General features: G+C 40.5%; 1 protein-coding gene across 3 annotated transcripts in view; it reads left to right on the top strand.

Moving 5' to 3' along the window:
- The first annotated feature begins 3,363 nt into the window (after window positions 1-3,363).
- Window positions 3,364-17,660, top strand: part of DHX9 (DExH-box helicase 9) — a 45,929-nt gene continuing 31,632 nt past the window's right edge. For 2 of the 3 annotated variants that reach the window (XM_040263840.1, XM_040263842.1), the window contains exons 1-5: window positions 3,382-3,517; window positions 6,926-7,058; window positions 7,846-7,986; window positions 15,878-15,989; window positions 16,934-17,037. Coding sequence is in view for 1 of the 3 variants with exons in the window: in XM_040263839.1 (XP_040119773.1) it covers window positions 6,948-7,058; window positions 7,846-7,986; window positions 15,878-15,989; window positions 16,934-17,037 (468 nt within the window). In the remaining 2 variants the exon portion in view is untranslated. Of the gene's footprint in view, window positions 3,518-6,925; window positions 7,059-7,845; window positions 7,987-15,877; window positions 15,990-16,933; window positions 17,038-17,660 lie in introns of all 3 variants that reach the window. The other variant, XM_040263839.1, reaches the window with a different exon arrangement.

Genomic DNA, 17,660 nt, shown 5'->3' with positions numbered 1-17,660 from the left:
TCAGGTGGTAAAGAATCCACCCGCCACTGCAAGAGACCAGGGTTTGATCCATGGGTCGGGAAGATCCCCTGGAGGAGGAAATGCAATTCACTCCAGTATTCTTGCCTGGAGAATTCCATGGACAGAGGAACCTGGCAGGCTACAGTTCATGGGGTTGCAAAGAGTTGGACATGACTGAGCAATTAACACTAGTCTGAGCTAAGAGAATACCCCAGCCCCACATACTCCACAGCACAGCTTGGCAATGAACCTAGTGCCCTGGGACCTTGGAAAGACTTGATCTAAAGATGCAGAGGCAAGCTGGGGGCCTGGGGTGTGGTCTGGGTGGGGCAAGAGTGGCTGTTGTTGGCACTCACTCAAATGGTGCCACTGAAGCCCAACCAGATTTCTGACAGCAGCATGGTCACGTAAACCACCATGACCCCTGGTCACGACCTGGTGAATGCTTTGGCCCCACTCACTCCATGCCACAGCTTTGCATTGATATGGGATGGCTGCAACACGGCATAAGACATGACTCTGGGTTGCTTCTGAGCAGAGCCACAGATGCCTACACAGGCAGCGCACACAAGCCTTTCTTACTTCACCACTCCCCTCCTTTGAGGCAAAGGCTCCAGTATGGGGAGAAGTAAAGATATACACACTTAGGGGCGGTAAAGAATCCATCTGCAATGCAGGAGACCCCGGTTCGATTCCTGGGTCGGGAAGATCCACTGGAGAAGGGAAAGGCTACCCACTCCAGTATTCTGGCCTGGAGAATTCCATGGACTGTAGAGGCCATGGGGTTGCAAAGAGTCGGATGTGACTGAGCGACTTCCACTTCACTTCAATAAAAAACTTCGAAGATATAAACTTAAAGGGAACAATGCCAGCCTGAGTCCAACCTCCAGGGCTTTGGCTCGAGCAACTCAGGAGACCACTGCCAGTGTGATGACAGCCATTGTGCAGAGCAAAAGTCCCACCTCACACCCTGCACAGGCTCTAGCTACTTCAGCACCAGCCATAACTCCCTTTATCAAGGTGATGGTGGCAAGCCCGCCCTGAGAAAAGATGTGGCTGCTGTCACATCAAATCCAGCGCTCACATCAAAGACACTGGGCACACAGTCTATATAGGGATGCTCCCACAAACACCTATTCAACACCACAAGATAACTGTTTCACCTAAATTTATAGACACAGAGAAATGTAAGTAAAATGAAAAGACAAGAACTACTCTCAATTGAAAGAACAAGAGACAGTCTCCAGGAAAATGATGAAACAGATATATGTAATCCATCTATCAGACTATGAGTTCAAAACATTGGTAATAAAAATGCTGTGTTCTTTATCTACAAGAAAACACCTGTAATCCATTTATGCTATTTGGGTTTCCCTTATCATAAAATGAACAAAACAAAACAAAACTCTGGTTTAAGTACTCTTGTAATGGAAGTTCATGTGCCTGACAGTGAGGCCAAACAAACTGAAAAAGAGTTTGCAGCAGAGAAAGGTTTATTGCAAGGCCATTCAAGGAGACAACAAGCTTATGCCTTAAAAGCCCTGAGCTCTGCAAAGCACTTTTTTTTTTTTTTTTTAAATCAGAACTTTAAAAAACCAGATGGGAGGGGGCGATCTGCGATCAGCTTGTCACAATTCTCTGATTGGCTGACGGTGAGGTGGTGTCACAGGGTTTAAAAAAATTGGTCCTTAGGCTCCAACTGACTCATGGTCATAATATCTTCCATTTGCTGGAGAGGGGAGGTTTCTTACATCTGCAAAATAACTCAGGAAATGTGCATCAAACAGTATTGTCTAGGTACTTCAGAGAGGAGCTTTGGGGGAACATTTGGGGGAAAGCCAGTCCCAGGAAGCTCCCATGGCATCCTGCTCGGTTACACCCTGAAAGGGACAAAGAAAAAGATTAAGGTGTTTTCCTGAATGGTTTTGTTTTTAGCTGAAGACAGCAAACCCATGAGGAAAATAAGATTGAGTAAGTGCTGTGTTATTCTAATCATAGGAGAAATACTAAAACAAGGGACAAACCACAGTGAGCTAGAAGAGTTAGGAGAAAAAACTTAGCGAAAGAGTGAAAAATAAGGATGGTAGGTATGATGGGGTCAAATAATTGATTAGTCTGGATTCTCTGGAACAATCCCAACTTGAAATATTCTGTACTATTGACTCTGTGGGAAACACTAGAGTTAAAAAATTTAAGTGACTACTACAATAGTTAACAATACAAATTATTTCAAAGACTGAAGACAAAAGGATATCCAATTTGAGCAAAAACAATCTTACAGTTTTTAATCTATTCATTTTAGTAAGCATGTGATATGTACCCCAGTTGTAGCAGGGAAAAACCAGTTCTGACTCCACTTTGGAACTGACTTGCTTTTAGTTTTTTGTTATTATAATCATACATAATGGTCTGCCTGAGAGAATCTTGCCCCTCTGCCTGTTAAAGTGTCTTTGTTCAGACCCCTGTCCATCTGTAGATAGCAGGAAGGAAGAAATGAACACATCTCTGTTTGAGGCTTCTCTTTCTAGGAGATAGTTGCAAGATTAATGGCCTTTCTATTTTCTTTCTTCACCTCCCCCAATCTTGAGTCATTTGCCATCTTCTTGGCCAGTCAGCTCTCTGAACATAAAGTCATATTCCTTGCTTCAACCCCTCCCCTCTGATTCATTGGCCTGTCCATGTAGCAGGCAGAGTATGCTTGGACTCCGTTAACACAGTGAGTGGCCTGAGCGAGCCAGGCAGAGTTCCTGCCTTCATTGAGATTATTTCTCTCAGGAGACATACCTGTTAAGAGTATTTGAATCACTACAACAGTATCTGTTGAACACCTACTGTGTGTCAGGAACACACAATAAGCCCACTTCACATGGTGTCTAGTTTAACTACCCTAACAAGCCTCTGAGGTCTTCCCTGGTGGCTCACCAGGTAAAGAACTCGCCTGGCAATGCAGGCGACACCGGTTCCATCCCTGGGTCGGGAGAAGGAAATGCAACCCACTCCAGTATTCCGGCCTGGGAAATCCCATGGACAGAGGAGCTTGGCGGGCGGACAAGACTTAGGAACTAAAACAAAAACCCTATAAAGTTAGCACCTAACATCTCAGTTCTGTCTTGGAAGGGCACCTCATCTACCACAGGTCCCCATGACAAAAGCGGGCCCCCCAAGTCCCCCAAACTTTCAAACAGGAGGCGGCTCTGCTACACAAGGAAGCCAGGCCGGGACCGCGGGCGCCATTGGCAGCCCCATCTCCCAGGCGACCAGAAACTAACGGCCGCTACGTAGCCGCAGCCCCGCCCTTCCCTCACGGCGGCCTGGGCCGCCCCCCCCCCACCGCCCCCAGCTCGCTTTCTGCGCGTGCGCAGAGCGCTGGCCCCGCCCCCTGGCGCCGCGATCGCAGCCATTTCGCAGCCGCTTTCTTGCAAGTTGCGGTTCGCTCTTCGGTGTCCGTCGCTAAAAGCCCGTGCTACGGACGGTCCTAAGAGGGCTGTGCTCTCGGGCACCAGGAAAGCAGAAGAGGGTAAGGAGAAAACGGCCTTGTGGTTTTTGTTGGGCCGGTGTGGGCCCCGCGGCTCTGCAGCGAGGCTTTGTTCGCTGGCGCGGGAGGTGGCGGGTTGGGGTGGGGGTGGGGAGCCGCCTCGCCGGGTTCCCGGATTGCGGGCTGCGTGCTGCCCGCCGCGCTGCGCTGCCCGTGGGGTCGGGGGAGCCCCGTTGTTGCCCTGCTTGTTCGCGCAGCCTTTCCCGGCCCGGTCTGCTTAACGGCCAGGCCGCACTTCCTCCTCCGGCCTAGCGCGGCGGCGCGGCTCTCGCCGCAGAGGGAAAGGTGTGTGGGGGCGGGGTGAGTCGTCCTGTGGGGGTGAGCCCGCCGAGGCCCCGCGCTCGCCTTAGGGCCCTTCGGTCGTTCAAGCCGCACAGAACGGGCTGTTGTCTCGGGGGCGCTGTTCTGCGGCCGCTGTAGACAGAGAGTAAAGGGCTGAGGCAGCGTCCCGGCCCTTCCTTTCCAGGGGTTGGGAGCGGGGGGCGGTGGGGAGGCAGTCGGAAAACAGGCGTCTGCAGGTTTCCATCAGGAGATGGCGAGGAATTAGTGTAAAGGGAGAGAGCCACTTGAGATCGGGTGGCGAGGGCAGGCGTCCCGGAGGAGGTAGTAGACCTTTGAACTGTCGGCCGCGGGGCGGAGGATGCGTCAGCGAGGGAGGAGGGGGCAGAACCGCAGAGGCCGAAGGGAGTAGTGAGTGTTAACGGGCAGGCAGGCGTTGGAAACTGAAAGAAGGCCATGTGACTGGAGTGTGGTGAGAATTTAAGGGAAGCAAGGATTCGGGGGTAGCTAGAGTGGAGGAAGTGGGAATCGTTGAGGACGTCATTCCCGCACTCCAGGTGTGCAGAGTGGTAGCAGGGAGATGGGACACCTGCCTTGGAGGCAGAAGTGGGCAGTGGATGAGCAGTGGCCTACCTGGCTGGAAATTCTGGGTCCCTCGGTTAGGAGCTCTGTCTCTTGGGGCAGGTTATTCTTGACTTAGTTTACTCACCTGTAAAAAGGGAATAATAATAATGCTTTTTGCACAGTGTTGTAAAGGTTAAGTAAAATAGTTCACATAGGTGCTCCTTTAAGGATACTGACGGGTACATAATCAGGGATGGCTGTAGAGGATCTTCAGGGACTGGGTAGATCCCACACCGTGAGTAACTTGGTGAATGGTGGTGCCATTTGGGGAGATGGGAAAACTGGGCTTGGGGGGAAGAAGAACAGGTTTGGGGAAGAAATTAAAAGTTCTGTTTGGACTGAGATGCCACGGTAGCATCCAAAAGGGGTCTGTTAGATGAACTTGGTTTTGGAGGTTAAAAAGACTATAAATGTTTAGTATATATTTGGTTATCGTTAGGATATCTAATGATATTATGGAGTTAGATGAGACTACCGAGGGAAGAAGGAATTTGATAGTGTAGTCCTTCATATTCCATGTTAACTAGTTCACCTTGAGGGCTTGTTTTTTAAATTAATTATTCATGGTTGGAATTTGTAGATAGATATCATTAGCTTTCCACAACTTTTCGTTAATAGCGTGTCTCCAGGGTTAACTTAGTTGGCAGACAAAGGTCCGCATCATCAAAGCTTGGTTTTTCCAATAGTCAGTTGCAGACATGAGAGTTGGATCATGAAGGGTGTGGGTGTGTTTGTGGGGTGTGGGTGTGTGTTAGTCACTCAGTCGTGTCCCAACTCTTTGTGACCCCATGGACTGTAGCCCACCAGGCTCCTCTGTCCATGGAATTATTCTCCAGGCAAGAATACTAGAGTGGGTTGCCATTTCCTTCTCCAGGGGATCTTGCCCACCCAGGGCTTGAACCTGGGTCTCCTGCATTACAGGCAGATTGTTTACTGTCAGAGCCCCAAGGAATTGATGCTTTCAGATTGTGGTGCTGGAGAAGACTCTTGAGAGTCCCTAGGAGTGCAAGGAGATTTGCATCCTAAAGGAAATCAAGTATAAATATTTATTGGAAGGGCTGAAGTTGAAGCTCCAGTAGTTTGGCCATCTAAGAGCTGACTCATTGGAAAAGACCCCGATCCTGGGAAAGATTGAAGGCAAAAGGAGAATGGGGCTGCAGAGGATGAGATGGTTAGATGGCATCACTGACTCGATGGATTTGAGTTTGAGCAAACTCCAGGAGATAGTGGAGGACTGTCTGCCTGGTGTGCTGCAGTCCATGGGGTCTAAAAGAGTCCGACATGACTTAGCAACTGAACAACAACAGGGTGACTGTGACTACAAAATAAACTTTATACTAAGTCCAGTTTGATGACACAAGACTTAGGTGCTAACAAAATACACTGAACATCATGAGAAAGACAGACTTAATGGGGTTTCCTCTCACATCACAGCAAATTGAATTTGTAGTATGTTTTCTCTGGTTATAAATTTAGTCTCAGATACTTAGCTAGTAATTTAAATTCAGATTTTAGACTTAGGCTAAATATCTTTTGCTGTCTTACAGAGGGAATAGAGGGAGAATGCTAACAAGTGCAATATGTTGTTCTTCAATTGTAGTATATGTTCTCTGGTTCTAAATTTAGTCTCAGATACTTAGCTAGTAATTTAAATTCAGATTTTAGACTTAGGCTAAATATCTTTTGCTATCTTACAGAGGGAGTAGAGGGAGAAATGCTAACAAGTGCAATATGTTGTTCTTCAAGAAGATGTAATATTTTCAAATTTTAATGAATATCAAGGCCTAAAGATTTGGTATAAAATATTTAGGTTCATTAATTATTTTAAGTACTGATTAATTTATGTATTTGGACTTACTAACAATATATTGCCTGCAGCTTTGAGGACAGTCTGCTAGGAGACAGTGCAAATGAGGGTAAACTATTGGGTTTATATACGAAATAATTGATGACCATTTCTTAATATAGTAGTTTGGGTTTGAACTTGGGCCTCCACGGTGGATAACTTGGAAGTTAACTATCTATGCCAAAGTTTCTTCCCCTGTAAAATGGTGACAATAGTAGGATCTATCGTGTGTATCTCCCACAGTTGTGAGGATTAGATAAAACACATAAAGTACCTCTTGAAAAAAGGAGATTACATAAAATCTCTTTTAAGAAAAGGTGAAAATCACATGTTACCTAAAGATAACCATTTGGGGGGGGGGGATAGTTCTTTTCCAGTATTGATTTAATTATGCATAGTTCTTGTGTAGTACAAATTATCCTTTAGTATTCTGCTTTTTTTCTTTTTAAACAAAATGTGATAGATGGTCCAGTTTCATCATTAACATTTCTTAATAGGCAATGTTAATAGCAGCATGATAGAATATCCTGTGCTTAACATAGATTTTCAGTAAATTTCAGCCATTGGATATTTCCAGATTGGTAATTTCCACTGTTTACTCTTATATAAATAATGCTGTTTTTAACTAACTTGTTTCTTAGGTCTGAAGAAGACACTTGAATCATGGGTGATGTTAAAAATTTTCTGTATGCCTGGTGTGGCAAAAGGAAGATGACCCCATCATATGAAATCAGAGCAGTGGGGAACAAAAACAGACAGAAATTCATGTGCGAGGTATTAAAAAAAAGTTTGCATTTATGTGACTTTAAGGCTTCTTTTATTACTAAAAGAATAATGTTTTCTGTTTGGAAATGTTAATGTGTTGTACATTGGGATATGTCCTTTATTGTGACTTGCCTGCTATTTCTATCTCATTATAAATCATTTTCAAGTGATAGGAAATCAATCATTTAAAAAAAACTTTTGGCTGCACCACACAGCTTTGGGGATCTTAATTCCCTGACCAGGGGTGGACCCAATGCCCCCTGCAGTGATAGCACTGAGTCCTAACCACTGGACAGCCAGGGAATTCCCTGAGTGTTACTTTTAAAACATCGTGGTAGGTAAATTATTCTAATTAGAACAATGTGTCTTTCACACTTTATGCACTACCAGTAATGCAGACTAGAAAAATTGGATTAACTTTGTCTGTAGTTACTAATTCCAGTAGAAAGTAGGTGCGTTCTTAACTGCTTCACGTCAGAGTGCTTTAAAATAAATATAGGTAGTTTATTCTTTGGTCTTGTAAAATCAGATTTTAATGTGGAACTTAATGTTTGTATTAGAAATTATATGAGCCACATAAGTTAACATTCTTGCTTTTGGATTAGTTTATCACTGGACAGTATGAATTAAGCATTTTTTTATAAGACAGCCTGTGAATTCTCTTAGGTATGTTATTTTCACTATGTTTATGAAGTATATCTCCAATAATTAATTGTAATCCCTTAATGGTCTAGTAAAGTATGAATTTTTTAAATCCAAAAATTACCCAGGTCACACTCTCTATTTTTTCTTGAAGGTTCGAGTGGAAGGATATAATTACACTGGCATGGGTAATTCCACCAATAAAAAAGATGCACAGAGCAATGCTGCCAGAGACTTTGTTAACTATTTGGTTCGAATAAATGAACTAAAGAGTGAAGAAGTCCCAGCTATTGGGGTAAGTATGGCCAAGCACTTGAGACATATATTAAATATAAGACTATGCTAATCCAGTATGTATGGAGGCTCAGTGTGATAGTTTTTCAGTGTTGTTTTCAAATAGTATGTTAATGTGTTCCTTAGTGAACCTTGGGGGTGATTTGTTTTCTCAGAGAACTGGGATGATTTCCTAAAGATTTGGATTTCATTTTCATTATGTACCTGACTTGGGGATTCCCTTTAGTATGTATGTCTTAGGGTTTTACATATTGTATTCATTCAAAACTGATTTTTCAGAGTCTGTTGTATTCTGTGTACTTCAAAAATAACATTTTAAACAGAATATAAAAATCAGTAACATTTTAAGATAAATTTGCTCCCATTGACATTTTCTTAGCAGAGTTAAAATAGTATTTGGTACAGTAGAATATCATTCTTGTGTTTTTTATACTATAATTATTTTTAATTATATTGTGTGTATGCAGCAAAAGTTTTGAAAAATAAACTTATTAACTAAAAAGTGAAAGTTTGAATTTTCACAAAAATAGTCGTTTTTAGAAAGTCATATTATGAAAAAAATCACATTATGATTTAAGCAGATGCCTTAGGTATTACATGAAAGATCCAGGTTTTATAAAACCTTTAGGAATAACATTAATTTCAGCACCTTTCAATGGGTTTTTGTATTCTGACTTGCTTATAATGGTAAAAATACATGTTTTTCACCTTTCCATTGCATTTACCCAGGAATTGAGTTCACTTTCTAGTATGGTGTACCACTGTATAATTACAAGATTTTTAAAGTAGTTTGGTTGAGCCATCTGTAAAATGAAAAGATTGGACAAGACGACCTTGATTCTTTTTCAAATATTTGACCCATTGGCCTTTGTTCCATGTGTTATGACCTATTCTAGTTGTGTGTTTTGGTTTTGTTTTTTAAGCCTCTTCCTAGGTCTGTTAGTGGCAAACTCTTTCTTTTATGTGAAAATGTTTTTATTTTACCTTGAACAGAAGATAACACAATTCTGAGGCGCCGGTTTTATTCTAGCACTTCAAAGATCATGTTGCACTGTTGTCTAACTTCCGTTGTTGTCTGACGAGAAGTGGGCAGTAATCAAATCATTTCCGCCTATATCTGTTTTCTTTGGTTGCTTTATTTTTTTCTTTGGTTTCCAGTAACTTGGCTATGATGTTTTCTTTGTACTCATCCTGCTTGGAGTTTGCTGAAATTCTTGAATCTGTAAATTTATATCTTTCATCAAATATGGGAAACTTTTGGCTATTGTGTTTGGTTTTTTCCAAATATTTCTTAATTTTTTCTTCTTTTTCTGGGACTTTCATGTTAACATATATAAGAAACCTTTTGGAACTATTTTGGAGGTTCTGGACTGTCTTTTTCTCCTCTTTTCTCTAATTTTCAGATTGGATGATTTCATACATATGTTAAGTATATGTTAAAGATAATCAGTATCTTCAAGTTCACTGATTGTTTTCTTTGTTGGTTCCGTCAGTTCCCCCCTTTCCCCCCAGATACTATCTTTTTTCCCCCTAAGTTTATTGCCTTGTTTTTTTTTTTTTTTTAAACAAATGCTGTTGTTTATTGACCCAATGGACTGTAGCCCAACAGGTTCCTCTGTCCATGGGGATTCCCCAGGCGCGAATACTGGAGTGGGTTGCCATACCCTCCTCCCGGGGATCTTCCCAACCCAGGGATCAAAATGGTGCCAATAGACTTATTCAACGTAAGCTTGCCACAAACCTTCAATTTATATAATGCACAGTAGCTGCAAAGAGCAATAAAGTGAAACACAATGAAATGGGTATGCTTATAAAGACTTTTTAGACAAACAAAAGCTCAGGCAGTTTATTGCCAGAAGACATGTACTACAAGAAATGATAAAGGAAATTCTTCAGGAAAAAGGAAAATGATACTAAGTGGAAATTTTGATCAACAGAAAAGAATGCAGTGCACCAACACTGTTAAATATGTGGGTAAATATAAAAGACTCTTTCATTTGGAATCTCTTTAGAAAATAATTAATAGTTTAAGTAAAAACTAATAATAATGCACTTTGGAGTTTATAGTACATGTGCAAATAAAATTTATGAAAACAACAAAAAGGACAGGAGGGGAAATACTGTTCTAGGTTCTTATACTATGTGAAATGTACAATATTGCCTGAAGTTTGACTTTAAGAAGTTAAAAATGTCTATATAAATTTTATATCAAGCATTTTAAAAATATAACAAAGAGACATAGCAAATAAGCCAATACTGAGGATTAAACGGAATCATTTTTAAAATTCATTTATAATAAGAGCAAAGAAAGAGGGGGAAATAGCAAAGAACATATGGGCAAATAGAAAAGAAATAGCAAAATGATAGATTTAAACCCAACTATATCAACAATTTTAATTAAATTTAGTGGTCTAAGCAACACAATTAAAAGGCATAGAGTGCCAGATAGGACCCTTCTGTATGCTATCTACAAAAGACCCTCTTTAAATATAAGGACACACATAGGCTGAAAGTTAAAGGATGTTTATAAAATTATGCCATACTAACACTGCTGTTACTGCTGCTAAGTCACATCAGTCGTGTCCGACTCTGTGCGACCCCAGAGACGGCAGCCCACCAGGCTCCCCCGCCCCTGGGATTCTCCAGGCAAGAACACTGGAGTGGGTTGCCATTTCCTTCTCCAGCCTTTTTTTTTTAAAACAGGTTTTGTTTTTCTGGTGGTATTTCATTTCATCCAGTATAAGCATATATTCATAATATGACTGAATTTCTTGTATATCATTGAGCATAGTTACAATAGTTGCGGAAGAAACAAAATCCTGGTCATTTGCAGTGTCTATCAGCTTTCAATTTTGGCTCTCCTGTCCAGAAGTGTTTCATGCAAGAATCCATCTTTCCAGCCCTTTTTCAGAATTTTACTGTCTTCTTTACTTATTTTAAGCTTGTGGTCTTGGAAGCTCTGGAATTTTTTTTACATAATTGATTTCACACTGTTTGACATTTCCTTTGTCTTCTTTTGGATTATCATCTTTTTTCTTAGTTTCTCTTTTGGTGCAGGATCTGATCTTTATCATTTCTTCTGCATTTTACTTTTTGCTTCTATATCACCTGCTTCATTGCATCTAATAAAACAGCTATTGGAGGCCAGTAAAGCCATTTTCCCATCTTGAAAGATGGGTTCCCACTGCTCTCTAGGTCCAATTGCATCTGAACGCCCAATGATTTTGCATTATATTCTGGGCATTCCTGTTATATTTTGGAAACTAAATGATGTTAGTCCTCCGAAGAGTATTTTGTCATTGTGTTGTCAAGCAGTTAATTTAGATGGACTTGGTGCCAGCGCTATCTTTTGAGTGATAGTTCAGATCTCACTTCAGTTTTCTAATCCTGTGCTAGGAGGCTTGAAATCTCTCCTGCGTATATATAGTTTAAAGGTTAGCCAGAGATTTGGGGAAAGTTTATACACAGAGTTTGGGATTCCTCTTTGTTTCCTTTCCAGGGTTTCTTTCTCACTTTCTAGCAGCTTTGGTGTCCCCAAATTCTTATCCTTTGATACTTCTGGCCAGAAAGACTGGGTTTCCTATTGAGTTTTAGCTGTCTGAGATGGTCTTCCCTAGTAATAAAAGGCATAATAAGCTGAAATTGTACTTTCTATTTTTTGCTTTCTCATTTCAAGTTCCTTCTAGAGTTTGCCAGATTTTGTTCACTTTTTAGTGCCTGTGTATAGCTGAGGAGAGTTTAAGGGTTTTTTTTCTGGAGTTCATGTTACCTGCAGGAGTTGGTGTAGTAGGAGCTACTGGGCCATACCCGAAATAGTATCCTTTTCAATTTTTTCTTGTTAGCATTGTAACGCATTCAGATCTTTTCTGTAAGGCTCCAACTATGCGTTTTCTACTTTGTCCCTCACTTCTACACTGGCCTTCTTGCAATTCGTCAAATAGGCTAGCGCCTTTTCCGTCTCAAGACTTTTGTGCTTGACTATTCTTTCTGCCTAGGGTGCTCTTTCCCAGCCATCCTGTTGAAAATTGCAAATCTGCTGTTAGCCTGGTGGCTTGTCTCCTTTCACTGTTTGATTTTTGTCCGTAGCGCTTACTAACTTCTAGCCTGGTGCTTCTCAACTGGGAGTGATCTTGTCCCCCAGGGATGTTTGGCAATATGTTGGAGACATTTGTTACAACTGGAAGGGGATGGTGGCATTATTGACATCTAATGGGGAGAGGCCAAAGCTTCCTGAAACAAAGAAACATCCAACCCAAAATGTCATTTATACTGAGATTGAGGACCCCTCTTTTAATCTATTTTTTACCCCTAGATCCTCATACTATAGTTCATAAGAGCAGAGGATGGGGTCGGGGGGGAGGGGTGGCGGTTTCTGTGTTTAATTCATTGCTATCCCCCTAGCATCTAGAAAAGTTCTGTTCCATACAGTAGGCACTTAATATTTTTTGGTTAGATGAATGAGTGATGAACTTGGAAAAATATTATATCACAAGCAAATCTTTACCATACCATCTATATTTTACCTCCCCATCCTCACCAAACCCTGTTTGTGTCATTTCACTTGCCCTTTCATGCAACAGAATGTACTTGCCAAAAATGACTTATTTCTAAATGCCAAGAATACTTAAACTTTCTTTTATCATGGAAAATGTCAGATGTGTGTCAAAGTAAGATTAGGAATAATATCACAAACCCCTGTGTTGCAATACTTTTCACCATGACCAATCATGATTCATCTCTTAATTTCTATCTACCTTCTTCCTTTTGGATTATTTTGTGGCAAATCCCAAATATCCTGTCATTCATCTGTTACTATTTCAGTTTGTATCTCTAAAAGATAATCTTTTTAGAAAACACAGCAATTCCATTATCAAACCTAAATAGTTTCTTAACATCCCCAAACACCCAGTCAGTACTCAGATTTTCCTGATTGTTCCATGAGTCCATTTTTAGTAGTTTATTTAAATTATGTTCCAGATGTTTTCTGTGTTCTACAGTTAATTGATGTCTGGTGTTCTTATCACTAGATTCTCTCTCCCTCCCCGTGTCTCTAATTTTTCTTTGGAATTTGTTAAAGAAAGCATGTTATTTATTTTTTAGTTTCCCACACTTTAGATCTTGCAGATACAGCCCCCTGGTATCATAAAGTATTTCTCTGTTCCTCTGTTTCTCATAATTGGTGGTTAGAGACTTGATCAGATTTCAATTTGATTGGAGTAGAGGGGCAGGCACAGGAAATCTCCAAAGATTAAGTCTGTACTCCCATCAGGAGGAAGCACCTGATGGGATGTTAGCAGCCATTGATATCACTGTGGATTTAATTCTTCAGTAAATTTCTTTGATTTTTTTTTTTTTTTTTTTTAGTTCAAATACTTTTATAACAAGAAACCACCTTTAAAAAAAACAGAACCTCTCTTTATCAATAATTCAGTTATTCTGGGGTATAATTTATACAGAAAATGTTAAAGATAAATGTTTGATTCTTTCCCTTTAACAGTTAAGTTCATTCCTAGTATCTTTAAAGGTTATCACTTAGGTATTATTCCAGAATTATTATGAACTCATTGATTCAAATATGTAACATGTTAATACATTCATTATTCTTTTTGTTGCTGTTTAAGTTGTCCCATTTTTAGCTGGTAGGACCTTCTTCAGATTGATTTTTTTCAGTTCCTTTAACCTTACCCCTCTCCAGTACTATTGCCTGGAAAATCCCATGGACAGAGGAGCCTGGTAGGCTGCAGTCCATGGGGTCGCTAGGAGTTGGACACGACTGAGCGACTTCACTTTGACTTTTCACTTTCATGCCCTGGAGAAGGAAATGGCAACCCACTCCAGCGTTCTTGCCTAGAGAATCCCAGGGACGGGGGAGCCTGGTGGGCTGCTGTCTGTGGGGTCGCACAGAGTCGGACACGACTGAGGCGACTTAGCAGTAGCAGTAGCAACCTTACCCCTTAGTCTGATCATTTTCTTGCTTTGTGGCATATCATATGTTTGACTCAGCTTGAATTTTACTATTACAGATGTTAAGATCCCTGGCTCTTTTTCCTGGGGGGTAGTGTTTAGAGACTACAAACTGAGTGCCAAGAGTTACTACTAAATTGGTCATTGTTTTAGCCTTTTCAGTGTACAAAGCTTGAGAAAATTTTTTCCAAGACAAGGTATATTTTGAGTTCACCCTGATGCTTCCAGTTTAAACTCAGAATGGCAGAGCTTTTTCTCACCCTTTGTGTACATCTGTTTGTCTGTTACCCCCAAACCAAAACTGTGTTTCCTTGCAGAGCCCTAACATAATTACTCTTGCTTTATTCAATAATATATGTACAGCAGTCTCTTGCTGTAAATTCCAGTGCTGTTATCAATTATGCAATTACTGGAAAATTTAAGTTTTTGCCGTTCTTTTCATATTTAGGGTATATCCTACTTGTTGTTGTTTAGTCACTAAGTCATACCTGACTCTTTGCAACCCCATGGACTGTAGCCCATCAGGTTCCTCTGTCCATGGGATTTCCCAGTCGAGCATACTGGACTGGGTTGCTATTTCCTTCTCCGGGGAATCTTAACAACTCAGGGATCAGACCACATCTCCTGCCTGGCAGGCGGATTCTTTACTGCTGAGCCACCTGGGAAGAAGCCCCCATAACCTACTGCAGACTTAAAATGACTGCACTTACACGTTGAAATAATTCCTCTTTGTGATCATTCTGTTATCTCTATCCTCTGGTTTGTTTTCATTTTGCTTTAATTTTTAAGGATCATTGTAAAACTGGACAATTACATTAAATAGTTTCATAATTTGTTCAATTAATGAAACAAGTGTATTTGGAAAAGTCTGACGTCTGTCCCTGCCTCCTCCATCTGTTTTCCTGTTGGGTTTTTGTTTTTTAGTTATTAGTCAATCTTTTTTCTAACTATAAGCCAAAAAAAATGTATATTAATACTCCTAACCCCAGCTCTTTATTTTACTAACAGTATCTTGTGTACACTTTTCTTTTTCTTTACTTACCTGCTTTTCACTTCAATAGTACCATAGTTTATTCAACTAACCTCTACTGATGGATTTTTGTGGTTTTTACTGTTACTTATAATGCTAAAGTGAGTAGCCTATGTATTATGCATGTGTATACATACAAATTTTTGTATTTTTGCTCATCTGTGTTGGGGAGAGATTTCTTGAAATGGAATTGCTGGATCAAAGGATACTGCATATGTGCTCTTGCAGGCTGTTACCATTTTCTTTCTCTGTAGGATAAGAGTTGAATTATTTTGCATTTCCACAATTTCAGTCATTTCCAGTGGTTCTCAATGGGCAGTTTTGGCATGTCCCCCTGTCCCCATTGCATTTTTGACCAAGACCGGGAGGGTTGGTACTGGCATCTAGTCGGTAGTCCAGGGATATTGCTAGACATCCTGTGATCAAAGCGTCATTCCTGCTTTGGCCCAGCTGGTTCATTCTTACTGGAGCTGTTAGTAATTGCCCTCCACTCTTACCCAGTAGTATATTGGACACCTTCCATCCTGGGGGGCTCATCCTTCAGGGTCATACCTTTTTGCCTTTTCATACTGTTCATGGGATTCTCCAGACAAGAATACTGGAGTGGGTTGCCATTTCCTCCTCTGGTGGATCACGTTTTGTCAGAACTCTTCGCTATGACCTGTCCGTCTTGGGTGGCCTTGCACAGCATGGCTCATAGCTTTATTTAGTTATGCAGAAAGGTAAATGATGTATACAGCATAAAGTGATCCCAGTTTTTGTGTGAAAATTATTTTCATCTATATAATTACGCATGAGGAAAAGAGGGGGTGACACATGGGCCTCCTCTGAGGTTTAGAGAATTTAATGGTCTCTGAAGGCAAAGTTACTGACCTTGCCTTGACTTTTCCTCTTATAGGTAGCACCCCCTCCACCCTCAGCTACTGATTCATCTGATACCACAGCAGATGATGGAGGCTTACCAGGAAACCTGGGAGGACCTCTTCCTCCACATCTGACTCTCCAGGCAGGTAAGGACTTGAATGTGTGCACATGACTGAGAATAAGATACACTGTCTTGTACAGTCATCATCTTTTTCTCGCTTGGACAGATTAGAAATAACTATTCTGAAGTCCTAATGTGGCGAGAACCCAAGATCTTCATAAGTTTGCAGATACTACCAGGTTATTTAATCTCTTAAGAAGTGATACAGCTCAATTACTTACTGTCAATAGATTTTGATCTCTGGATAGATTTGCACAGGCTAGAATATTGTTTTTAACTTGATTTCTACCAAATATTGTAGGCTTGTTTGTTTGCTGTATGGGTCCCAGTCACTGCTGAATTCTGTATATATCAAAACTTTCATTAGTGTGTCCCCTGTGGGGTCAGTTACCTGGAATATTTGTCAAATTACTTATGCCTCAGATCCAGTGTTTATGAAACAAGGATAACAATGTTTACTTCCAAGATTGTTTCAGTAAACTTGTAAAAAGTATTAATAAGCAGTTTTAGGCAATATTAACTACAATTTTTACTCTGCTTTCTCATTAAAATTCATCACTTTTTAATACTTTTTTAACTTCTCCTTATTTCCATCTCTAGCACTAGCATGTAGCTTTCTTTCAGGGTCATATCTAGTGAAGAAACAGTTACCATTTAATCAGTTATTACATATGTAACAACTTAAAACAGAGGTACATGATAATGTATGCCAGGTTATCAGTCACTTAAGATCATTACTAGCAGCACCCTGCTGTGTACCATCTTTACAGTTAGCAATTCAGACCTGTATTCAGTGAGGTAAGACTTTGTTAAGTAAATGAGAGATTTCAGGTCCATTTCCAAATAATTGAAATCTTGGATTTCTAATAATAGAGCTCTGAAATCTAAATTAGGAGTAGTTTAAAAAAATACTAAGGGTGTTTGTACAATTTGATTTGTTAAAAGAACATCATTTTCTTTCCATAATAGAAAATAATTCTGGAGGTGGGGGCTCTGGCTATGTGCCCACCTGGGATCGAGGTGCCAACTTGAAGGATTATTACTCAAGAAAAGAAGAACAGGAAGTCCAAGCGGTAAGGGGACTTGGTTCATGGCACAGTTTAAAATACTTGCAACTTTATAATTTAGTGATTGTTTTAGTTATTTGATACCGATAGTTCATACAAAACACCATAAATCTAAGCTACCTGTTAATTCTGGTCACTAGAATTGCCTGTGAAATAAAACTGTTTTTTCCTGGTATTAATAAAATGTCTCTTCATCTTCTTTGTAGGAAACTTAGTTGCCTCAGTAAACCTCATTTCTTGATCACTTGCAGTAAAAGTGCTTTGATAAGACAGCTTACTTTTCTAACTTGATAGATGCTTTATTTTTTTTGGCCAAATAGATAGATACTTATATTTTTTTGGCTGTGTGCAGCATGCAGAATCTTAATTCCCTAACCAAGGATCAAACCCATGCCCCTAGTAGTGCAGAGTCTTAACCACTGGACCACCAGTGAAATCTTCTCGCTTTATTTGTTTAAAGTTTTAAACCAGCCTAAAAAAGTGGTCAAAGGTTTCTTAGGAACAGTTTAAATGTGTAATACATTAACCACTAGCGTGTTTATACGATAGGACTGTCACATGGAGTAAAAACTAGTTCTGGCTGAGTTTTGACTAGGATTAAAAGCAGTTAAAAAGACAACTTTTGCACT

Source organism: Oryx dammah, unplaced genomic scaffold (genome assembly GCF_014754425.2).
Source record: "Oryx dammah isolate SB20612 unplaced genomic scaffold, SCBI_Odam_1.1 HiC_scaffold_21, whole genome shotgun sequence".
NCBI lineage: Eukaryota > Metazoa > Chordata > Mammalia > Artiodactyla > Bovidae > Oryx > Oryx dammah.
The sequence above is the reverse complement of the archived record's forward strand: the minus strand, read 5'-3'. Positions and strand labels throughout refer to the sequence as shown.